Source organism: Pelobates fuscus, chromosome 3 (genome assembly GCF_036172605.1).
Source record: "Pelobates fuscus isolate aPelFus1 chromosome 3, aPelFus1.pri, whole genome shotgun sequence".
Lineage (NCBI taxonomy): Eukaryota > Metazoa > Chordata > Amphibia > Anura > Pelobatidae > Pelobates > Pelobates fuscus.
In genome coordinates, this window is record NC_086319.1 from 287,353,600 (window position 1) to 287,378,844 (window position 25,245).

At 42.2% G+C, this 25,245-nt stretch overlaps 1 protein-coding gene across 1 annotated transcript in view; it reads left to right on the forward strand.

Moving 5' to 3' along the window:
- The window catches only part of SLC4A5 (solute carrier family 4 member 5), a 139,694-nt gene that overhangs the window by 78,927 nt on the left and 35,522 nt on the right, over positions 1 to 25,245 (forward strand). The window contains exons 14-16 of the mRNA XM_063448669.1: positions 188 to 362; positions 6,236 to 6,369; positions 9,005 to 9,276. Of these exons, the coding sequence (XP_063304739.1) occupies positions 188 to 362; positions 6,236 to 6,369; positions 9,005 to 9,276 (581 nt within the window). The remainder of the gene's footprint in view (positions 1 to 187; positions 363 to 6,235; positions 6,370 to 9,004; positions 9,277 to 25,245) is intronic.

Genomic DNA, 25,245 nt, shown 5'->3' on the forward strand with positions numbered 1-25,245 from the left:
TTATTAGACCGTTCCATTTTTATCTTTATTGTCTTTCTGTTTTGTTGTTCCTTTCCTCAACATTTTGACATAATTCTGCTTCATTTGCAAAATGTATGGAACTTGTATGTGACCCTCCTTTCCCTTTGCATTTGGACTCCAGCTATGGATGCTGTAAACTTAGGAAATTAATCAATGTTCCATGTAGGTTCTGTGGTGGTCTGTATCTTGATATCAAGAGGAAGCTGCCCTGGTTTCTTAGTGATTTCTATGAGGCCTTCCACATCCAGTCCATTTCTGCAATCATCTTCATCTACCTTGGTTGCATTACAAATGCCATAACATTTGGAGGCCTTCTTGGAGATGCCACAGACAACTACCAGGTACACAAAGGCGGACAATAGGCTTGTCTTCTGCATTATGACTCTGTGCTGTTGTTGTATTAAAAAGGTAACAAAAATGAAAAACCTGTTAAAGTCAAACTCATTTGCTCACAATAATTGGCGTGCTTTAAAATAAAAACCATAATCAATAATAATTCAAGAGGTAATTCGTCTTAAAAGGTCACTGCATTTTCTAGGTCAATAAATCACTGTAGCAAATTAATATATAATATTCCAACTCTAGGTCTGATCATATTTGTCTATCCCATTAAACATCCCATTAAAGAAACTCTAAAATAAGGCATTTGGTGTCAATGAACAATTTGCGTTCTCAACTATTCTCAGAAAAGTCAGAAAACATTTTCCACTATTTGGTTTCACATGGCTACAAAAAAGGCTGTGATACAATTTTTCTTAATTGTGACCTGTAATATGTGTAATAGAATATTATTCATATTTCCTGGCATAATATGTCTGACAGCAAACTGTAGTAGTTATGGTGCCAAAAGTGGCCTGGTGCCCTCCCAAGGTAAGTATAAATATATACATTGTAAAATATTGAGATTTGCTCACCTTTGCATTGCCATTCCCACATCTTCATGGGCATTACACTACATTTAATACTGACCTGTAGTCCACCCTAGCTCTTTTTTCATTTACCCTGCTTATGGAAGCAGGGCAAACCTCCTCCATGATGGGGACATACTGGCAGCCAGCTTTGAATGGCTTGACAGCACTCCGTTCCTATGCTCCCTAGCCAGCACTAGCAGCGTCCGCTGAGGAGTTACCATAGCAACCACAGCACATGTCGTTACTATGCTTGGGAATGAGCAGGGGCGGACTGACACCTCCAAGGGCCCTCGGGCAGTGGGTGATCAAGGGCCCGCCCTCCTGGTCCTGGTACAAGATTTTCTGGTCCCCGTCTATTCTTCTCCCCCTTCTTTCTGGTGCTTTTATACATATATTATGTGTAGGCTGCCCAGCACACAGAATAGATGTGTGAGAGCCACACATCCCTGACTCCCACATCCCTGAGTGCCCCCCAAAATGGCCAGATTTACTTTTAAGGGGTTAATCCAACCAAAACCAGTGTTTTAATAAACACTGTTTTTAGATGGAGTAACCCTTGCTGGCGTGCCTCCCCAGCAATTAAAATAAAGAAATAAAGCAAATTTAATTACACACTTCCACTAATTTTGCTTAGGACATCACATGCAGCATCCCCCACATGTACAACCTTACAACTAGCCACATGTGTTTGGAGTCTACTTGTGGTGTTGCGTGTGTGGGGATGTGGCTAGTGGTGTTGTGTTCCTGTATGTCAAAGTGTTGTGTTAGATTAATCCTCTCTTGTTTTACCTATTGTACAGCGCTGCAGAATATGTTGGCGCTTTATAAGAGATTGTAAAAGTTGTGGGTGTGAAGGCTGTGTGCAGTATTGCAATGGTGGGTATGCTGTTTGTGATGTGTATGTGAAGGGAGGCTGCATGTAATTTTGTATGTGTGGGGATGCTGCTTGTGGTGTGTCTATACAGTGAGGCTCCTTGTGGGTTTTTGCGTGTGTGAATTGGGCTATTTGCAGTGCATTATGTGAGTAGAGAGGGCTGGCTGTGTTGCAGTGTGTGTGGGATAGAATCTGTAGTAGGCACCTGGTGGTTACTGGGGCTGTAGTGTGTGCGTGTTTGGATTATAGAGGCTCTACTGTGTATAAGTTGGATAGTGGCTGTAGTGTGTGTGTAGGGGGATAAATGCTGAAATAGGTGCAGGGAGGCACAGGGGCTCTGGTGGGCACTGTGAGGCGCGGGAACTGAGGTGGGCGCGGGGAGGCACGGGGACTGAAGTGGGGGTGGGGCTGGACAGAGTATGAGGTGGGACATAGATGTTGTGGCGAGCGCAGGATGGACATAGGGGCTGTGGTGGGTACTGAAAGGGATAGGAGCTATGGTAGTTGGAGGTGGCATAAGGGATGTGGTGGGAGCATAGGGGCTTGGGTGGAAACATGGATAAGTAGATCCTGGGGTGAGTGTTGGGAGGAATGGTGGCTGAGGTGAGTGCAGGGGGCCTGAGGTGGGTGCAGGAGCAGCTGTGGTGGATGCAGACGGGGCTGAGGTGGGTGCGAGGGGGAGCTGTGGTTGGTGCAGGGAGACAGGAGGCTAAGGTGGGTAAAGGGAGAGCTGAGGTGGGTGCAGGGGGAGATGTGGTGTGTGCAGAAGGAGCTGTGGTGGGTGCGGATAGACAAGGGGCTGTTGTGGGCACAGGATGGGACATAGAGGCTGTAGTGGGCACAGGGAGGGACATAGTGGCTGTGTGGGTACTGGAAGGCGTAGGAGCTATGCTAGGTGGAGGTGGCATAGGGGCTGTGATTGGTGCATAGGGGATTAGGTGGGTACAGGGATAGGTAGATCCTGGGGTGAGTGTAAGGAGGAATGGTGGCTGGGGTAGGTGCAGGGGGAGCTGTGGTTAGTACAGGGGGGCTGAGGTGGGTACAGGGATAAAGGGGGCTGAGGTGCGTGCAAGGGGAGATGTGGTGTGTGGAGGAGGAGCTTAGGTGGGTATTGGGGGCTGAGGTGGGAGCAGAGGTGGGTACTGGGGGCTGAGGTGGGTACAGGGGGGATGAGGTGGGAGCAGAGGTGGGTATTGGGGGCTGAGGTGGGAGCAGAGGTGGGTACAGGGGGGCTGAGGTGGGAGCAGAGGTGGGTACTGGGGGCTGAGGTGGGAGCAGAAGTAGGTACTGGGGGCTGAGGTGGGTAAAGGAGGTTGAGGTGGGTAATGAGGGGCAGAGGTGGGAGCAGAGATGAGTACTGGGGGCTAAAGTGGGTACAGGGGGCTGAGCTAGGAGCAGGGGGGCAGAGGTGGGTACAGGGGGGCTTAGGTGGGAGCAGAGGTGGGTACAGGGGGGCTTAGGTGGGAGCCGAGGTGGGTACAGGGGGCTGAGGTGGATATTGGGGGCTGAGGTGGATATTGGGGGGCTAAGGTGGAAGCAGAGCTGGGTACAGGGGGGCTTAGGTGGGAGCCGAGGTGGGTACTGGGGGCTGAGGTGGGAGCATAGGGGCTTGGGTGGAAACATGGATAGGTAGATCCTGGGGTGAGTGTTGGGAGGAATGGTGGCTGAGGTGAGTGCAGGGGGCCTGAGGTGGGTGCAGGAGCAGCTGTGGTGGATGCAGACGGGGCTGAGGTGGGTGCGAGGGGGAGCTGTGGTTGGTGCAGGGAGACAGGAGGCTAAGGTGGGTAAAGGGAGAGCTGTGGTGTGTGCAGAAGGAGCTGTGGTGGGTGCGGATAGACAAGGGGCTGTTGTGGGCACAGGATGGGACATAGAGGCTGTAGTGGGCACAGGGAGGGACATAGTGGCTGTGTGGGTACTGGAAGGCGTAGGAGCTATGCTAGGTGGAGGTGGCATAGGGGCTGTGATTGGTGCATAGGGGATTAGGTGGGTACAGGGATAGGTAGATCCTGGGGTGAGTGTAAGGAGGAATGGTGGCTGGGGTAGGTGTAGGGGAGCTGTGGTTAGTACAGGGGGGCTGAGGTGGGTGCAGGTGGAGCTGTGGTTAGTACAGGGGGGCTGAGGTGGGTACAGGGATAAAGGGGGCTGAGGTGCGTGCAAGGGGAGATGTGGTGTGTGGAGGAGGAGCTTAGGTGGGTATTGGGGGCTGAGGTGGGAGCAGAGGTGGGTACTGGGGGCTGAGGTGGGTACAGGGGGGCTGAGGTGGGAGCAGAGGTGGGTATTGGGGGCTGAGGTGGGAGCAGAGGTGGGTACAGGGGGGCTGAGGTGGGAGCAGAGGTGGGTACTGGGGGCTGAGGTGGGAGCAGAAGTAGGTACTGGGGGCTGAGGTGGGTAAAGGAGGTTGAGGTGGGTAATGAGGGGCAGAGATGAGTACTGGGGGCTGAGGTGGGTACAGGGGGCTGCTCGCACAATGTATGGATGACATTTTACGCTCTTTTAAAAGAGTGTACTTGGCATGAGGTACCCTTTCTATGCATTTTTATTTAAAATGTATTAGAGTACAGCAATGTATTGCTCCAAGTTGCAAATCATTAAGCACCATGCAACCAGAGGAGTATCATGGGAGATGTAGTTCTATAATAGCAAAGTCTGGCTATCCTTACTATTACAATTAGAAGTATAGATAACTTCACAACAGAATACTATAGTTCTTGCAACAGAAGGGATGGTTTACACTACGGGTGGAATTCACATACAGTGAGAGAATAAAGTATTTGATTTTGAACGTTTGGCCACTGACAAAGAAGTGATCAGTCTACATTTTAATGGTAGGTGTATTTAAACAGTGAGAGACAGAATAACAAACAAACAAAATCCTGAAAAATGCATGTCAAAAAAGTTATACATTGATTTGCATGTCAATGAGTGAAATAAGTATTTGATCCCCTATCAATCAGCAAGATTTCTGGCTCCCAGGTGACTTTTGTACAGGTAACGAGCTGAGATTAGGAGCACTCTCTTAAAGGGAGTTCTCCTAATCTCACCATGTTGCCTGTATAAAAGACACCTGTCCACAGAAGCAACCAATCACTCAGTTTCCAAAATCTCCACCATGGCCAAGACCAAAGAGCTGTTCAAAGATTTCAGGGACAATATTGTAGACCTACACAAGGCTTGAATGAACTACAAGACAATCGCCAAGCAGCTTGGTGAAAAGGTGACAACAGTTGGTGCGATTATTCGCAAATGGAAGAAACACAAAATAACAGTCTCCCTTGGACTGGTGCTCCATGCAAGATCTCACCTCATGGAGTTTCAATCATAAGAACTGTGAGGAATCAGCCCAGAACTATATGGGAGGATCTTGTTAATGATCTCAAGGCAGCTGGAACCATACAATTAGTAACACACTACGCAGTGACGGACTAAAATTTTGCAATGCCGCAAGATCCCCCTGCTCAAGAAAGCACATGTACAGGGCTGCTTTGAGTATGCCAATGAACATCTGAATGATTCTGAGGAGAACAGGGTGAAAGTGTTGTGGTCAGATGAGACCAAAATCGAGCTCTTTGGCATCAACTCAACTCGCCGTGTTTGGAGGAGGAGGAATGCTGCCCATGACTCCAAGAACACCATCCCCACTGAAACATCGAGATGGAAATGTTATGCTTTGGGGATGTTTTTCTGCTAAGGGGACAAGACAACTGCACTGCATCAAAGTGATGATGGACATTCCTTTTACCGTCACATCTTGGGTGAGAACCTCCTTCCTTCAGCCAGGGCATTGAAAATCGTGGTTGCATATTCCAGCATGACAATGACCCAAAATACACAGCCAAGGCAACAAAGGAGAGGCTCAAGAAGCACACTAAGGTCCTGGCGTGGCCTAGCCAGTGTCCAGACCTTAATCCCATAGAAAATCTGTGGAGGGAGCCACACGTCAGCCTCGAAACCTAAATGACTTGAAGAGGATCTGCAAAGAGGAGTGGGACAAAATCCCTCCTGAGATGTGTTCAAACCTGGTGGCCAACTACAAGAAACGTCTGGCCTCTGTGATTGCCAACAAGGGTTTTGCCACCAAGTACTAAGTCAAGGGGTCAAATACTTATTTCCCTCATTGACATGCAAATCAATTTATAACTTTTCTCATCTCAAAATCCCTTTCTCGCAGTATCTAGTTTCCTACTGTATGATGTTGTATTTCATCAATGTGTGCAAACAAGCACACTTTAGTATTTACGGTGTTCTGTGAAATGATAAGCACATGTTGTTTCATAATGAATATGCATATTGTTGAACTTCTTGTAATGTGTAATTAGCAAATTATACCACTAGATGTCCCCATAGAGTGCTGTAATAGAGAGGGTTTCTCAGTCCAGTTTTCTCAATGATGTTAACTGTATAAATCTGAATTTTCTGCATTCCCTTTCAGGGGGTAATGGAGAGCTTCCTTGGCACAGCAATGACAGGCGCAGTGTTCTGTCTCTTTGCTGGGCAGCCTCTCATCATCCTGAGCAGTACTGGACCCATCCTCATCTTTGAAAAGCTTCTCTTTGATTTCAGCAAGTAAGTTGAAACAAGTTCCATCTAAAGACCATAAAGAACTACCGTCTTTTCCCGAAAATAAGACCGGGTCTTCTATCAATTTTTTCCCCACACTAGGGCTTATTTTCAGGGGAGGTCTTATTTCAAGGAAAAAAGTTTGCTAGAAAGCAGGTTTATGTTCATGGGAATTCCCCGAATTCACTAGGACATGGAATCCTGCAAATCTCTGTTCAGGGAAACTTCCATGAACATCGATTAGCTTACTCTCTAATAGAATACTGCAAATCTATGTTTGGAGAAACTTCCCCGAACATAGATTAGTTCACTCGCGAATGGAATTTTGCGTATCTATGTTCGGGGTAACTTCCCGGAACATAGATAAGCTTACTTGCAAATGGAATTCCGCGAATCTAGGGCTAATTTTCGGGGAAACAAGGTATCATCTCACAGGGCAAAAGGCACAGATCATGAACAATGGGCAAGAAAACAGAGTGCTTGTTTTTTACATGTAAAATTGTATTTATATTTAGTAATTTTTTCCAATATTTGTCCAAAATCTAAAATGTGGTTTCTTCCACACCCCATTCACATATTTGTTACACAAATTATGCAGATTGCTTAGAAAAAGTACGTATTCCCTCTACTGAATGTCTCTGTAGCTAAAATAGGACAAAAGTTGGGCGAATCTCTTGCTATGACAGCGTTGTAGTAATATGAGAGGATTGTTTGCCATTCTACCAATTTTTATACATTTGTGCCCAGCATGTGTGCCTTGGCTTACAAATCATAGCCACATGTTCAATATCATTGCCCTACACTACACAGGCTTGCTCTGTGCTGCATTGTTTACCAAAAACATTATGTCCAGCAAGTATGGCATAAAATAGCCACTATGCCAATCTTGCCCCACAATACATAGCAAGAGAGACACTTTTGCATGGCACACAGAATCATGCCATTTTGACACAAAAGTAACACCTCCACAGATTTGGAATTAAAATGTCAAAATGTGCGGTTCAACCACAGGTGTTGCTGAGGGAGGCTTTGAAGGCTGAAGCCGTGAATGTGGGGCTCTTTATCCTCTATTCATTAGGTAGCCTGGTAGGATCTCAATGAACACCTGGCTGTACAGCATGTTCTTATTCCAGGCTATGCTTCCATTGAGATGTCAGAGAGCATCGGCAACATGCTGGTTACGGCTATAGAAGAGGTCACATAGAGAGGTGGGATATGTCATGACATAGCCCCACCTCTCTGTTAGTGTATCATAGTTAGTTAGTTAGTGATATCATCAAGATATCTGTCGGAATGCCCCTAGGCTCAGCAACATAAATTCGGAGTCACATGTAAAGCCTGCATGTATGTAAAAAGCTCGGAAGAAACACATTCAACCTGTCCATTAGGGGCCTTGCCACACATTGTAAATGTGGTAGTTGCTTAATTCAGGGAAACCCAGCATTGCTCTGGTGAGGTCCTTCCAACACATGATCATGTCATATGAAAGCAATGGTGACCTAACCTCGGACAAAAATGAAAACCCAGAATGTGCTCTTCAAATAGAGGACACCGTGAGCTTTGCTAGTTGCAAAATAAGTTCCTCTCTAAAGCTTACTGAATTTAAATACATTTATATTTATTTAATACATTATTCAAAAGTGTTGTAATTATCAGAAATTAAACCACCTTCACTTATTCAAGGATTTTTATTAAATGTGGTGAATAATAGATACCCAGGGCATATGCATTAATGTGCAATATTGAGAGAATGTGGAGCATTTTAGTACGCCAATATGTATATATTTTCAGTTATCGTTAAAGCAGGATCCATATGTGTTTCGCACATTACTATAATTATTTGTAGACTTGTCGATAGCATGGTTTAATTCTGTCTTCACTTTTCTCCCACTCCATAAGATGTGCATTTGATCAGGTGGTTAAACCATGTGTCTGCAATATCATAAAAAGGTGCGCTGTGTCTTTAAATCGAAAAGTTTTATGTTCCTAACCACCACAATACAAAATATTTGCAAGATATGAAATTATTATATCATTATTTGTATAAATATCTACAAATATTACACTGTATGTTTTTTTCCTCTTTTTTTTATATCATTTGAATGGACACACCATTTACCATCAGTGTCTAATGTGCACAGGGCACTTTTGTTATCACTTTGTTTGCATATATCAACGGTATATTTGTACACATTTCACAGTTATTGAGAAGCACTTTATTGCAACAATATTGTTACACCTTGCACTTTTGTTATAAAGCACTTCGTTATATAAATTTCATATTTTGTTTTGTGGTTGTCACAATCACAAAAAATTGTGATTTAAAGACACAGTGCACCTTTTTTTTTTTTACCGTATTTGGTTTATAAGGTGCTGCTTATTAGAATCTTAGTATTTTATTGGGTTTAATAATATTTTCAGCACTTTCTTCACTTCGTTTTTGGTATTACATGTGTCTGTAATAGTTATGCTGAAAACACACACAATGAACATAGGAGTGTATAAATGAATAAACAATCCTTTAAGGGCAAAGACTTAAATTGATGTTGTAAACCTTAATATTAAAGTATTGTCTGCCTTCCTTTCACGATGATGAGTGTCTGTTTGATATTTACTAATATTACCCCAAATTTGCTTGCAGAGGTAATGATATAGACTACATGGAGTTTCGTCTGTGGATCGGTCTCCACTCAGCCCTTCAGTGCCTTATTCTAGTTGCTACTGATGCCAGCTTCATCATTAAGTACATTACGCGTTTCACAGAAGAGGGTTTCTCAACGCTTATAAGCTTCATTTTCATTTATGATGCTATCAAAAAAATGATTGGAGCTTTCAAATACTACCCAATCAATTCTGACTTCAAACCTGATTATGTTACCTTATACAGATGTGAGTGTGTGGCCCCCGACCCAGGTGAGTGGACATATCATGAACAATCTTCTTCTCGATTTAGGAATCTACATTTGAAAAATACCGTAATTAATCAACCGGTAGAATGTAGCATTTTCGGTGGCACAGATTGCTGGATACATCAAGGGAGATTAAGGAAAATGTTGCCAATACTAACTTAATGCATAGCTCTAAAAGAGGAAAAATCAATGTGGAAATTAAAGGAACATTCCAAGCACCATACCCACTGCTGCCAAGAGTGACCTCGCACCTCACAATGTAAGTAGTTACACCAAATTACTTACAGTGTGACTTCTTACCTGGGGACTGGTCAGAAGCCAGTCAGTACGACTATGGAGAGCCAGAAGTGCCTGCATGGAGTGTCAGCTGATTGCTCTCAGCCAATTAGCTAATCCTTGCTCCACCAGGATTAGGTCAGAGTAGAGAGCCTCCGAGTCTCACAGAGGAAGTGACCAGCACACAGCTGGTCCGAGGTAAGTTGTCAAAGCTAAAGCAAATGGTCTGACTACCTATATTGGGGGGTACCAGGGCACTCTTGCTACCATAACCACTACACTGCACACTAGTGGGTATGTGGCTTTCAGTGGTTTGTAAGGGAATATCGCTGCTAATTATTTTGCTTCCTATGACAACTGCCCTTACTTTACAATTTTTCTGTATTTTTCTGTTAGCGACACTCATAAATCTCCACTGTTGACACTTATTTACTTTTCCCTTTATGGAAGAAAACATGCAACAGAACAGCTTTTGATTTATTTTTAATGTGATTGAATTTGTGCTCTATATCAATATTTAGACGTAATGATGAATTATTTCGATTAAGTTCAATATTTGGAGGTTTCTCCAGTATTACGTTAATTTCTGTATTGCATTCAATAGCCATGTCCATGTGTGAAATAGTATATAAAAAACATCTTCTCTATTTGCCCATGCTAGTCAGTGAAAACTACTAGTTAATCTAAAAAAACAACATAATTAGAAAAAAAAAAATACTTCAAATCAGAAATGCAAATTTTTCATAAACCTGGGAATGCTAATAAATAAATCTTGTTCTGCTTCAGGAGAATAACAAATGTCTCTGATTAGAACACTTTATTCCACAAGTCCCTGATCTACTGTGATAGAGCCTGCAAATTAAGCAAATAATTAATGTACAATTAGTAGCTAACAAAAATGCATATTTTTAACAGATAAGGATGGTTTAAGCAGCACTTGGAAATCAGATTTAAAGGATTTAAAATCTCTACCTTCACATGCTATTACTTTGTTAAAACCCACATGCTTCTCCCATTACGGCCATTACATCCCCTTCTGTATTCATGTACAATTTATGCCCATCATATAATAGATACATCATCCACCTAATGTCCACACCACGCACACAAACTTTGCATACATTGCTCATCTTCCACTGCTGTATCTATGCTGCCAATCTTACTACCACTTTACACGTTTGTTTGCCTATACCTGCCCACCAGATCAAGAGATACTAAATCCCTCATTGCCAATCTCCATGTGCGTTCTTTAGATCGCTTCTGACACTTAATTCCATAAAACCTACACCCTGCGTCAAACTTAGATCTTCGTCCAAAGCAGACTTTATGACCACAAACAAACCCACAACTGCCACAATCCTTGGAGAGTGTCACTCCTCAATACAGATACCAGTGTGTCCTTTTTAACTCTGTGTGGCACTATGACAATAAACATATCAATAGTTGGGTTATCTATAAGCCACTTATTAACAGGTAAATAGAATAGGCCGTGTTCATCAATCAGTCAAGCTGTTTTAGCTTAAAATGTAACCAGGCCAGCTCATAAAGAATCATTGACTAGTACATTAGTAGAAATACACACATAATCATTAGATAAACAAAGAGGGGTTCAGTTCGGGACCAAAACAAACAGCAGCTTGAAAAAGTATTCAAAGGGATGATAAGAAGTCAGACTCACCAAAGAAAGAAAGTGGATTACCCAGGATACTAGAGAATTCGATCCTTGTGGGGGAAAATAGCTAGATGGGTCACAGTAACTTAGTCACGTACAGAAAGAGAAAAAATGCATAACAAGGGCTGATCTAAGCACCAAAGCCACTCATGGTTGGTGAGAAAATGAGAAATGGCAATGTTTATATTTTGCATGAAAAAGGTATATAGCGTCTGGCCGACAGGCAGTCACAAGAGGCACTTTCTTTTTGGCATTTCGAAAGGCTTCAAGTTCAGTGCCACAGAGAAGCAATGGGTTGGCAGAGAGCGGCGATTGCCAAGCATGCACCGTAAGTCTACAATGCTTCTCTGTGAGAAGCAGCAGATGGGATCAGTGATCATCATACTTGATGATCTCACAATGGGAAGAAAGGCTGCAGAGTGTGTCCTGACACTAAATTACAGGTAAGTTTAATGGTTTCTTTTAACCCCTCGGTGACCAGACCGTTTTTCAATTTTCTTACCGTTAAGGACCAGGGCTGTTTTTACATTTCTGCAATGTTTGTGTTTAGCTGTAATTTTTCTCTTTCTCATTTACTGTTCCCACACATATTATATACTGTTTTTCTCGCCATTAAATGGTCTTTCTAAAGACACCATTATTTTCACCATGTCATATAATTTTCTATAAAATGTTTTATAAAATATGATGACATTTTTTTAAAAACACACCATTTCTAACTTTGACTCCCAAAATCTGTTACGCATCTACAACCGCCAAAAAACACCTCACATGTACATATTTTTTTAAAGTAGACAACCTAGTGTATTAAATGTGGGGTATGTCCAGTCTTTTTTAGTAGCCACTTAGTCACAAACACTGGCAAAAGTTAGCATTTATATTTGTTTGTGTGATAAAAATGCTAAAAATAATTATGAATGCTAACTTTGGCCAGTGCTTGTGACTAAGTAGATACTAAAAAAGACTGAACATATACCCCATTTGCAATACCTTGGGTTGTCTTCTTTTGCAGATGGTATGCCATCATGGGGGTAATTCTCATTCCAGGGCTACCATACCTTCTCAAAGGCAACATAACCAATCTGTCAAATTTCAATGGAAAAAAATGGAAAATCAAGCCATATATTTTACCCTTTAACTTTCAAAAACACTATGAAACCTGTACACTGGTGGTACTGTTATACTCTGGAGACTTCGCTGAACACAAATATTAAGGTTTCAAAACAGTAAAATATATCACAACAATGATATCATCAGTGAAAGTGCCATTTGTGTGTGAAAAATGACAATATCATAGCTGTGATATGTTGTACTGTTTTTAGACACAAATATTTGTGTTTCAGCGAAGTCACCCAAGTAAAACAGTCCCCCCTCCACCCCCATGTACAGGTTTTAGGGTGTCTTGGAAAATTACAGGGTTTAATATATTGCTAGCAAATTGAATTATCTGGACTTTCGGCCTGGGTTGTCAGGCAGATCTCTCAAATTGCAATCAATAAAATGATTGATTTTTTTACATAAATATGCATGTAGAATTTAAATATATATACATATTTCTACATTTGAAGTCTACATGTATATTTATGAAATTATTTCTGTAATTATGTATATAGACATATGTATATTTTGTATTGTTTTTATTTTTTTATTTTTTTATATATACATAGATATATATAATTTCATTCCAAGTGTATTTCGATATAAATATATATATATATATATATATTAAAATACAGTTAGAATAAAATTACATATATATATAATTGTTTTATTTTAAATTTTTTTATTTGTAATTATTTATTTATTTTTTATACTATATAATATATATATAGTTATTATATATATATGTAATTTAATTATACGTGTATTTTTACATTAATATATGTATATATTAATGTAAAAATACACTTAGTATGACAAAATATACATATATAAATTTTTTAATAACTAATATTTTTATTTTTTAATTTAACAGATACAGGGAGACTACCTGTCAGTTCAGGCAGTCCCCCTGCAGGCAGATGCCTGGACGCCTATTACGGCCATGTGACCGCTCTGTTAGAGTGATCACATGGCCCGCGGGGGCCTAATTTACTGTCAGACAGACCCCCAAAACGAGAGGAACACCAATCGCCGGTGGGCGAATGGTGGTGATCGGGTAAGTAATTCGGAATGCCACGGACATACTAGGTATGTCCGAGGTCCTTAAGGACCGTTTTTGTCAGACGTACTTAGTACGTCCGCGGTCGGGAAGGGGTTAAACAGGGGTGAATCTAACAATAGAAGGAAACACATCAAACTTTTAAAATAATATTCACCCCTTAAAGGATATATTGCTTTATATTTGATTTATTTGTTATGCCTTACTAAGGCCTCAATTTTTTTTTATTTTGGATTAGCTTTTCAAATGATCACCATCTGTTACAAAAACCTTTCAAACTATATATCTACAGAAGGTCATCATTAAAACCTATGGGAATTTTTGTAGATAAATAATTTGAAAAGTTTTTGTAACAGATTGTGATCATTTGAAAAGCTAATCCAAAAGAAGTAAATGGAGGCCTTAGTAAGTTATATATTCAGACTTTCTCTGCTCCTTTCACAGACGTTAATTCTATATACTCTGTTAATATTTATACCAGGTTCACAAACAGATAGTGTAAGGTCAAGTGCAGCGCTCAGAAAATAGACACTTACCCCTCAATTATATTGGGGGTTGATGTTCAAAATATGTAAATAAAACAGAGAAAGATAGTGTGATATCGTTTTTAACATTTACACTGTTTATGTGTATAGTATTAAAACTCACATAATTGAATGCAAATAGGCTCTAAAATTCCAGCTTGTGTGCTCTTATGGTGGCAACTGGACCTTCTTTTAGAATCAATCCAAGGTATATTCTCATAATAGGGTATATATGGAAAAGAAGAGAAATAATCCGAGTGCAGTATTTTCAATTACCATTTGAGAAAAGCAAATAAATACAATAATTGGATTATGGGACATGAGGAGTCACTAGAATGCAATTGTATATTCACTGCACAGGCTGGGAATCGGTGGGACTTGTTCGCTCTTCCCTGATATAATTACCTTTCACACAACCACACACGGTGGAAAAAGAGAGGAACTATTTGTTACATTTTCTTGTAAAGGGGGCTTTGTGTTGGTCCCATTAAGCCTGTGTTATTGGGGAGGGGGAAGGCCATTCACCATCCCTCTTTTGAGGAATCCCTGTGGAGCCCAACTTTTTTAATGTTTAGGACCTGTTGTGGAACTCTTCCGGCTATCGCATCTGAGACTTAGCATTAGTGGTCACAGGTGAAACCTTAAAGTGTTAATGTTAGGTAGGGATGTCGCTCTTGCGTAGAAAGGGTTTTGGGCTTTGTTTTGCTATCGTTGCCTAGTTTCTAAATGCTTGTAAATGTTTTATAGTGCCATACATACATGTATTTTGAGCATCCATTACACCTCTATTTGCGTTATTCCAAAGTGGCAGTGAGAACACATCCTTCTACAGATTATCGTTACATGATTTTTATTACCGTGGAAAATGAGCAAACTGCAGATTAATATTTGACGGAAAAATAGCTGTGTATTTTATGGCTTTGTATTGTATCACATTTTACATCAGTTTGTTCTTAGTGAATTTATTGTTTGTTTGTTTTGTTGTTTCTCGTTTTTTTCATAAGAATGTATACTGTACAGATGAGTGCATAGCGTACATTGTGGTAATAACTATAAATACTACTAGCTTTTGTAGTTGGCTGGCCTATTTCCAACCATAATCATGGACCTATTATGTAAAATAAGCTGAAAATAGTTTTTTTCTGGATTCTGCCTCTAGTGGATATTGTGGAAATTATCCATGACTAGGAAATATACTAATTCAATTGGCTTTTTATTAATGCTGCCATGGCTAAATGATGATGGGAGATGTGCTAATAAATCACACAAAGCTGACCAATAAATAATTATGACATTGTTATGTGCAGCACTAGCAGTTTTTCTTAAATACATTGAAGATTCCCAGGAAATGTTATAATTGTACAAATATGTTAACTAATGGATCATTTTGTTCTGTTAACACTATATTTCACTGCAAGTCATGTTTTCCATTTACCCTTAATTCATTACATCTAATATGATGAAATAATGATTATTATAACTTTTTTTCACACAGTTCATTTTTCCAAATATTTTCCTTAAATGTGTTGGACAGATTCATTTACACTGACTTTATTGAAGAATGTGATACATGATATCTATCTTTTGGACCATTCAATGAATCGTCTTGCCCCTCCGGGCTTAGTTACCAGCCTGCCCTATCTACAGCATAAATCTGCCTTCATTCTGTGTAAAGCACAATGTAAATGAATCGGTAGAACTATATGCAAAGTGAGGAATCCCTCACACGTCCTCTGCTAAATACTGGGTGATTTGTTGTGAATTCTTGATCAAAACAACTATTGTAACTGATATCTGCCACATTTCTTCTTATTCCTTGCATGCCTTGCTGCCTCCCATTTGAAGTGAGTATTCTTGGGAGTTATGGAATCCTTCCCCTTTTTTAATAATTGTTTTTCATTTTAATGTATCTGTTTTTGTACAGGTTTATCTGCACACATCGCACCCTTGTTTGTTGTTACCATGTGTACTGCCTGCTTTCTGTTACTGTTAGTGTTCTTATAGATGTTACAATACAAAAGTATGTCAGCTTTTATTAGTGGAGCCAACTCATTACTTGTGCATGCACCAACAGTTTTAAAGGAACACTATAGTCACCTAAATTACTTTAGCTAAATAAAGCAGTTTTAGTGTATAGATCATTCCTCTGCAATTTCACTGCTCAATTCACTGTCATTTAGGAGTTAAATCACTTTGTTTCTGTTTATGCAGCCCTAGCCACACCTCCCCTGGCTATGATTGACAGAGCCTGCATGAAAAAAAAACTGGTTTAACTTTCAAACAGATGTAATTTACCTTAAAGAATTGTATCTCAATAATACCAGGATAATGCACATGCACTATAGCTCTCTATAGTTCCATCCCTCCCCCCTCCCCCCACCTCCACCCTTGGGGTAGAAGTGGTTAAAAGCCACTTCTGTTACTTACCTGATTCCAGTGCCAATCTCCCTCAGTGCTGGGTCAGGCTCTGCCTCTGCTCCTGGTGCCTTTGCAACATTAAGGGACCTGGGACATTGCACCCAGATCACTTCAATGAGAGGATCCCTTTAAGGTGGATACACATGTGATACAGGCTACCTCATTGAAATCTGTGATGGAACCTCATAGTGGGGTCTCATACAAAATTTGTGCACCTTTAAGTTTGATAGATAGTGATTCATTTTATTATGTAGATTCTATATATCATGTCAGAGATTTTAAAGGGGCCATCAATCTTTGATAAGTATGAGGCATAAATCTATATAATATTAACCCCCTAAGGACACATGACGGAAATATTCTGTCATGATTCCCTTTTATTCCAGAAGTTGTGTCCTTAAGGGGTTAAGATATGTAAAAATAGCAAAGCCATAGAAGGGGCAACATCTCCGACCACCTTGTCTTGAGAGGGCGATCTGGCCCCAATCCACACACTGAAGTGAATAGATGACATCCCGGGGACCCCGTAGCTGACTGTGAAAGGCACCCATAGTAACCCCGACATCCATGGGCCCAAATGACTGACTGACTCCACAGTTACAGATTGGTGCGCCTGACTCGATAGAGACACATGGACCACCTTTCTTATTTCTGCCCTGGCACTCTGCCACAGATTCTGGAGTTCCATAATTACGTATTGTTCCCGTGCCCCACACCTAGTTGTAAACGGCTTCCTCCGACATTAGCCACACTTGTCCTTAGCATATAGCTATGTCTTGGGAAACCCTATAGGTACCCTTTGCTTGGTGCTCCGAGAGATCTCCTCATTACACCTATTTAAGTGCCTACTTTATCCATAAAGCATGAATATTATGTTTACCTCTCACGAGACCTGCGTATCTCCTTATTGATAATCCCGCTGAGATTTGCATATCTCGTGTTATGACATATTACTTCAAATACCAGAAACCTGCGTGTTTCACACTGCTTACTTACTGCGTATTTTCTATGTCATGTTAATACCTCAATAAAAAGATTTACAAAAAAAAAAAAAAAGATATGTAAAAATATAGTAAATAGAAAAATAATAGTAAATAATAATTCCCGATGCCAAAAAAATGATGTAATTCTAGCTTTTCCCATGTATTTGTGTTTACACAGACTCTAGACCATGTGCAGACTGCCCCCCCATATCACATCACAATGTCCCACCCATATGATCTGCCATGTTAACTAACGCAAGTGCAGCAGTGCCGACGTGTTTACATTAAAAGGCCTGCAGGGACAGGCTATAGACACCAGAACCACTACATTAAGCTGAAGTGGTTCTGGGGACTATAGTGTTTCTTTAATGTGAGGTAAATTAGAGATTAGTGCCACGAATAATATACTAGATTGCCTACTTACAACCAGATGAGGATGATGATGGGCTCTAGCTTCAGTCTGGCTCCACTGGTCTGGTGTAGAACAGGCTCTCTGGAGGCTGTTTGTAACTGTGGTCACAAAAATCAATGTTCTGGGAGAACGGGAAGCAGCTCCATTTTTTTAACGCCCTTTACACAGCTCAAGGTCTGGGTCCCAGGGTCCACCTTCATGTTCCACCAATAAGTTTGTTCACAGGAGGTGGAGTAGGGGATGTCCTGATGTGTGTAAGGAATGCATTGTGTGAATCTGTGTTTGTATGTGTAAGGGCTGCAAGGTGTGTTTCTGTGTATGTACGGGATGCAGTGTGAGTGTGTGTAAGGGTTGCATTGCTTGTGTGTGTGTGTGTCTGTGTGTGTAGTGCACTGTGTTTTTATGTGTGCAAGGGGTGCATTGTGTGTGTGTGTGATGGATGTCAATCTCTCCCCCCTCCCTTGTCGCTCTCTTCTCCCCCTCTCCCTCCCTTGTCACTCTCTTCTCCCCCCCTTGTCCCTCTCTTCCCCCCTCCCTTGTCCCTCTCTTCTCCCCCCTCCCTTGTCCCTCTCTTCTCCCCCCTCCCTTGTCACTCTCGTCTCCCCGTTGTCACTCTCTTCTCCCCACCCAACCCCGTCAATTCCCCTCCCTGTCAATTTCTTCCCCCCCCACCCTGTCAATTTATTTCCCCCTCCCTTTCAATTTATTCCCCCCCTTTCAATGTATTCCCCCCACCCTCCCTGTCAATTTATTCCCCCCACCCTCCCTGTCAATTTATCCCCCCACCCTGCCTGTCAATTTATCCCCCCCCTGTCAATTTATTACCCCCCCCGTCCATTTATTCCCCACCCCGTCCATTTATTCCCCCTCCTTCCCTGTCAATTTATTACTTCCCCCTCCCTCCCTGTCAATTTATTCCCCCCACCCTGCCTGTCAATTTATCCCTCCCTCCCTGTCAATTTATTACCCCCCCTCCCTGTCCATTTATTCCCCCTCCCTCCCTGTCCATTTATTCCCCCTCCCTCCCTGTCCATTTATTCCCCCCCTCCCTGTCCATTTATTCCCCCTCCCTCCCTGTCCATTTATTCCCCCTCCCTCCCTGTCCATTTATTCCACCTCCCTCCCTGTCAATTTATTCCCCCCACCCTGCCTGTCAATTTATCCCCCCCCTGTCAATTTATTACCCCCCGTCCATTACCCCCCCTGTCCATTTATTCCCCCTCCCTTCCTGTCAATTTATTCCCCCCCTGCCTGTCAATTTATCCCCCCTGTCAATTTATTACCCCCCCTCCCTGTCCATTACCCCCCATCCATTTATTCCCCCTCCCTCCCTGTCAATTTATTACCCCCCTTTCCATTTATTACCCCCCCTCCCTTTCCATTTATTACCCCCCCTCCCTTTCCATTTATTCTTCCCCCTCCCTTTCCATTTATTCCCCCCCCCCTTTCCATTTATCCCCCCCCCCTTTCCATTTCCCCCCCCACCCTCCCCTACCTCTATTGTAGCGTGGCTGAGCCCTGTATGGTCCGCGGGTACAGGGAGCTTTTGTTTCCTGTACCTGGCCGGACTAAAAGGAAGTGCACACTCAGTGTTCACTTCCTGTTAGTCCGGCCGGGTACAGGAGACAGATGCTCCCTGTACCCGCGGACCATACAGGGCTCGGCCACGCTACAGTGAGGGAGTGACAGGAGGGAGCGCTGAGCGCTTCCCTCCTGTCAGTCCCTCTCCTCTGGCTGCGCCCGGGCAGTGCACCCTCATGGACGCACCAGCCTGGGCAAGGCTGCAGCCGCCTGAGGCTCTCAACAGAGCGCTCGGGCGGCTGCAGCATGAGGGGGGCCGGCGCCCCTGGCGGCTCCCCTTCCCAAGGGACGCCCTAGGCGGCTGCCTAGTCCGCCTTACAGGTAGCGCCGGCCCTGGTCGCTGTGTATGTAGTACTAGTTCTTTCTATTAATTGTTATATAATTATAAAAGTCATTGTGGTGAGTCATCGTATCAACAATATCTGAATCCTTGAGAATTACAGCATTAATGTCTGCTGTTCAGGGTCTTGTAAACTCTTTAGATTGTAGGACATTCCGTGCCTTTATCACAATATGGTCCATAAAAACACTCTTCTTGCATGATGCATTATTCTTAGTTTGTATCAACCTGACTGCGTCCAAATATATAAAATATTTAATTTCAGAAAATAATCTTTAGAAAACAGATTGTTTTGGTGGCATCGATTAGAAATGCTTCACTGATGGGCTATATGGAACCTGGTGGAGCTCCAGTCTCATGGGACACTACTAGACCAACAAGAAGTACCAGATAGCAAAGAAACCAACTGCACCTAATATAGTGCCCATATAAACTACTTTATTTACATATTGGGTGTTACCATGTAATCCAACCAACAACGTTTCAACGACATACCATAATCATATATAGAGAATATACCCCTAGTGGCCAAATATATGCACACACAAGTAAAAAAAATATGTGCCAGTATTATAACATAACTGAGATATTTTTAGAAGTAAAAAAGTATTTCTGTTTTGATTGGTGGAGCCAACCCACTACTTAAAGGGACAGTCCAGGTACCAAGACCACTTCTGCCCATTGGAGTGGTCTGGGTGCCAACTCCCACCACCCTTAACCCTGCCAGTGTAATTATTGCCGTTTTTATAAACTGCAATAATTACCTTGCAGGGTTAAGTCCTCCTCTATCCTCTATCAGACAGCCACTAGAGGCACTAACGTGTTCTTAGTGTTTTAAACGACGCTGGATGTCCTCACGCTATGCGAGGACCTCCAGCGTCGCCGGAATTCCCATAGGAAAGCATTAAATAATGCTTTCCAAAAGGGAGGTCTAATGCGCATGTGCGGGCATTGCCGCACATGCGCATTAGGTCTCCCCCGCCGGCTGAAGTCAGCTAGGGAGGAGAGCAGGCGGAGCCTGACCCAGCACCGAGGGACATCGACGCTGGATTCAGGTAAGTCACTGAAGAGTTTTTAACCCCTTCAGCAACTGTAGGGTCCTGCAGTGCCAGGAAAACTAATATGTTTTCCTGGCACTGGAGAGTCCCTTTAAGCACTCACCAGCAGTATCACTCATGAATAGACATGAAGGAAACCACTGCCCAAGCTAGAAAATAAAAAATTTAATTTGTTTTCATTATAGTATTCATAGACAGCACACTATGTAATAAAAACAAAAAACAAAATTTTGTCTCAAAAGAAAAGCCTTTAAAAAAAATATTTACCAAAAATGACATCGGCGGGGGAGGAGCGTGGGCAGAGCCTGACCCAGCAGCCGAGGGACATCGGTGCTGGATTCAGGTAAGTTACTAAAGGGTTTTTAACCCCTTCAGTAACATGGGATGGGGGATGGGAGGGAGGGGCGCACTGCAGGATTCTGCAGTGCCAGGAAAACTGATTTGTTTTCCTGGCACTGGAGAGTCCCTTTAAGCTAAAGTTGTTTTGGTAACTATAGTGTCCCTTTAAGCTGTAGTTGTTCTGCTGACTATAATGTCCCTTTAAGAATGCATCCATGCTTGTCAGGATTTTCGCTAAACTAATCTTATTCAGATAGGGCATAAAAGGGTAATGTCTAAAATAATTCTTTAGTAAACGTCATTTATTATTTAGTTAAGTAATACCAACAAATTGTGTGACTATAGTGTACAAAACTGGTCTAGATATAACTTCTATAATATTAGTAGTATTGTGTAATTTCTAATAGAAAAAATGGTGTAATTCTTTTTTTTAAAGTATTTGTGTTTGCACAGACTCGCTCAGTGCACTGACTCACCTTCTGTTTAGACCGTGTGCAGACTGTTTGTATGTGCTAGAATGGTACTAGTATAAACCAGTATATATGAATGTCATTATGGGTCTGCTGAGTCAGCTCACTGCTTGAAAACGTTTCGTTTAAAGTGTGTAAAAATACTTCATTCGCTGCATATGCATTATTTTTTATATTCTATACAAGTTATATTAGTATTAAATTAATTGAGATGATATGCGTCTTTGAGAGTTACAGAATTAATCTCTGCTGCTCAGGGTCTTGTGAAAAATTACGATTGTAGGACTTTCTATGTCATTATCACAATCTGGTTCTTAGAATCATTCTGCTTGCATGTGATTGGATCATCCTGTCTTGCTGTCAGATAAATTAAATGTTTAATTTCAGAGTATCCAGACACTTTATTCGGTGTGGATAATTGTTTTACTTGTGTGCGTGGAACCCAAGTTCCTTTTTTTTTTTTATATATATATATTTTTTAATATTAACCTTCAGGCTAGCTGGGCATAATTGGAAATATAGCCATAACATAGCCATCACCAGCATAGACCCCACTTAGGGGCATAGTGTGTGCTTTATTTATTGAGTTACTATTTTTAATTTAAAATTAAAAGCAAAACATTATTACCCATCTTGTCACCTTGCAAGGAAAAGGGACATGCCAATACCTGGTGGTCCATCAGGCTGCATATCTGGTCTGCACCATGGCCAGATGCAGACAGTGTTAATTTCTTGCAAGCTTCTGCACTTACATCAAGTGTCAGATTGTTACCATCGTTTTTTTAAATTTAGACATTTTTATTGCGTTTTGGGTACAGAAAAAAGAAAGGAGGGTTATGGGGGAAAGGTTGCATATGCATACATATGGTTTACATCTTAGTACATACACATTTTATTACATTAACTTATATTTTATGCTTTGTGTCCCACCACATCTTCTCGTGCCGTTATATTAATCATGGCCTGCTGCCTGTCATCCTATATTTTCCGTTTGGCCTTGGGCTGCTGTCAGCAGTTATTCAAGCCTCTCATTGTCCCTCTGTACCTTGTGTTATAAAGTAAAATTTTTGATAAATAGGAGGCACAGTTGCGGTGGTGTACTTTGCTTGTGTACCATATTTCAACCAATATACTTGAACTTGGGGGGAAATAAGGGGGGATTATCCCGCATGGATATCTCTCTTCCCTCTCCCTCGACGTGCGCTATTATCTGTTTGCTAGATCAGTGGTTGGTGCCTAAGTTGTTCTTGGCAGTGAGACTGTATATTCAGTTCCCAGGTTTGTACTACGGGTATGTTTGTGTGCTGCTACCCCTCATGTGACATCAGCAGTATGTGTTCTTCCGTGAATACCTCCTATCTTGCTTTCGCAGCCAGGGTACAGGGTACTACAGCTATAGGTTTATGTGCCATGGCCTCATATTCCCAGTTCCTTGTGATTTGGCTCACTAGGGCCATTTTCATTGGGGCCTGTGGTTTTTTTCCACGCCCTCGTAATGAGTGTGACTGCTGCACTCCTGAATGGTCTGATACTAGGACACGTCCACCAGATATGGTGCATAGTCCACACTCCCACATTGCATCTCCAACATTTGTTGGATGTCCCTGGGGACACCTTGGATAACCTGTCAGGGATCAAGTACCATCTATACTGTATTTTGCAAGTAATTTCTAAGTGAGATGCACATGAGGTTTTACTCCTATGGATCGAGAATGCTTTCGCCCATGGAGATCATCCAACTCCCCTCCCAATTATCTCTGCCACGCCTCCCTAAAGTCCCCCTTTGTCTATAGTGTGAGTCAACAGAAAAGTATACAATTGAGATAGAAGATACCTCAGGGTTTTTTGGATAAACATATCTTTTTAAACATATTTTCTAGGGTCTCTATCGCCTCAGTGGGCTTCGTGCTCACTTTTACTTTAAATAAAAGGGACTATAGTTGGATATAGGAAAACAGCATACGGCTGGGTAGTTGGAACTTGGTTTGGATATCAGGAAACGGCAGGATATTATCGTTGTCCCATAGTTGGTGTAGTAATGTGCATCCTCCCTTCACCCATGGGGTATAGTCAAAGGTCAGTATCCCCACACTAACTTCTTTTAATGAGGTGTATGTCATAGTAGGCTTGGTCATTCCCATGGGACCCCGCAGTGCATCCCATATTTTGAACATCAAGGCTGTTGTTAGCAGCATAGCGAAGTATTGGGGACGTATGTCCCTGGGTATCCTATACAGGGGTGCCAATCCTTGTTTGCCTGCCTAGTGAGATTCTATGTGTATCCACTGGGGGGTTCTGATTCAGTATTAGTAACTGCTATAGCAGACAATAGTGCTGCTTTATAATAGAGTTTCAGATTTGGTAATCCCAGTACACCTTCTCTAATTGTCCCCTGCAGTACTTTGGTCGCTACACACACTTTTTTGTTGGCCCATATAAAGCGAACAAATGCCTAACAACGTGATCTATCCTCTACTAGCACTCCATGTATGGCACTATGGCTCCTTATTTTCTCCACCAACAGCTCCAGCGCCAAGACATACAGTAGGGGCGAATGCGGGAATCCCTGGCGGGTGCCATTGGTGATGTGAATTGGTTTGGATGCGAAGCTTGTATTTAGGACCTGAGAGGAGGTGCCATTGTATAAGGCCCTGACCGCCAAGATGAAGCCCCCAGGTATCCCAAACTTGTGTAATACTGCTTCAAAGAACCTCCAAAAGCCTTCTCTGTATCCAAAGACACAGTAACACCTCCCTCTCTCCGTCTCTGGACTGTGTGTAGTAGGTCCGGGACCTTTCTTGTATTATCACCCCCCTGCCTCCCTTTCACAAACCACACTTGAACTGTATGTATTATGTGTGGTAAAATACGTCCTAATCGAAGTGCGTAAATGTTGGCGAAGAGTTTCGCTTCTGTGTTTAGGAGCGAGATGGGCGAAAGTTTTGTGGGTAAGTGGGTGGCTTGCCTGGCTTCGGGAGTGTAAAAATATTGGCTAGTAGTGTTTCAGAAGGGAGTGCCTGTCTTAACACTGCCTCATTAAACGCTTTAATAAGATATGGTGTCAGCGTGTGTTGAAATTGTCGGTAGTAGCAATTCAGGAGCCATCCGGTCCTGGTGGCTTCCCTAGCGGAAGCAGCCAAATCGCTTAGAGTACCTCATTGTCCTCAACGGGTGAGGTTAGTTCCGTTTCTTGGGATATCGTCAGGTGCTGTAGGGATATTGAGTCTGACTATGCATTGATTTTGGCTTCCTGGGGTTGCGTCATGTGTGTATCATCTTTGAGGTTATACAGCGCTGCATAATATTTGACTAACTGATTGCTAATGTCTTTGGGGGCTATTATCTTGTCTCCCCCTGGGGTAAAAAAAAGGTCTTGAGAAACTCCTGTGAACAGGACGAAACGTGCATAGACGCAGTACCTTTCTACTCTGCTATTTATTTATATTGATTGTCTGGCGTGCTGATATTCATCAAGTATATCTATGGTTTACTGCCTGTGTGACTGCCTTCATTGAGATCCCATGTTTTCTACCATTCATCAACAAGGGAAACCATTTTTTTATCGCCACATTTTGATCTTAGAACTGCTGTTTCTATTTTTGAATAATTTGGATCGTCACCTCGGTTTTGGGGGGGCCCCCCTGAGGTCAGGTACTTTTTTTTTTGAAAATCAAGATTTTATTGATAGGAAAGCAGGGTAAAGGTGGGCACGCAGGCCCTCAAGAAACATGTAGTAGGT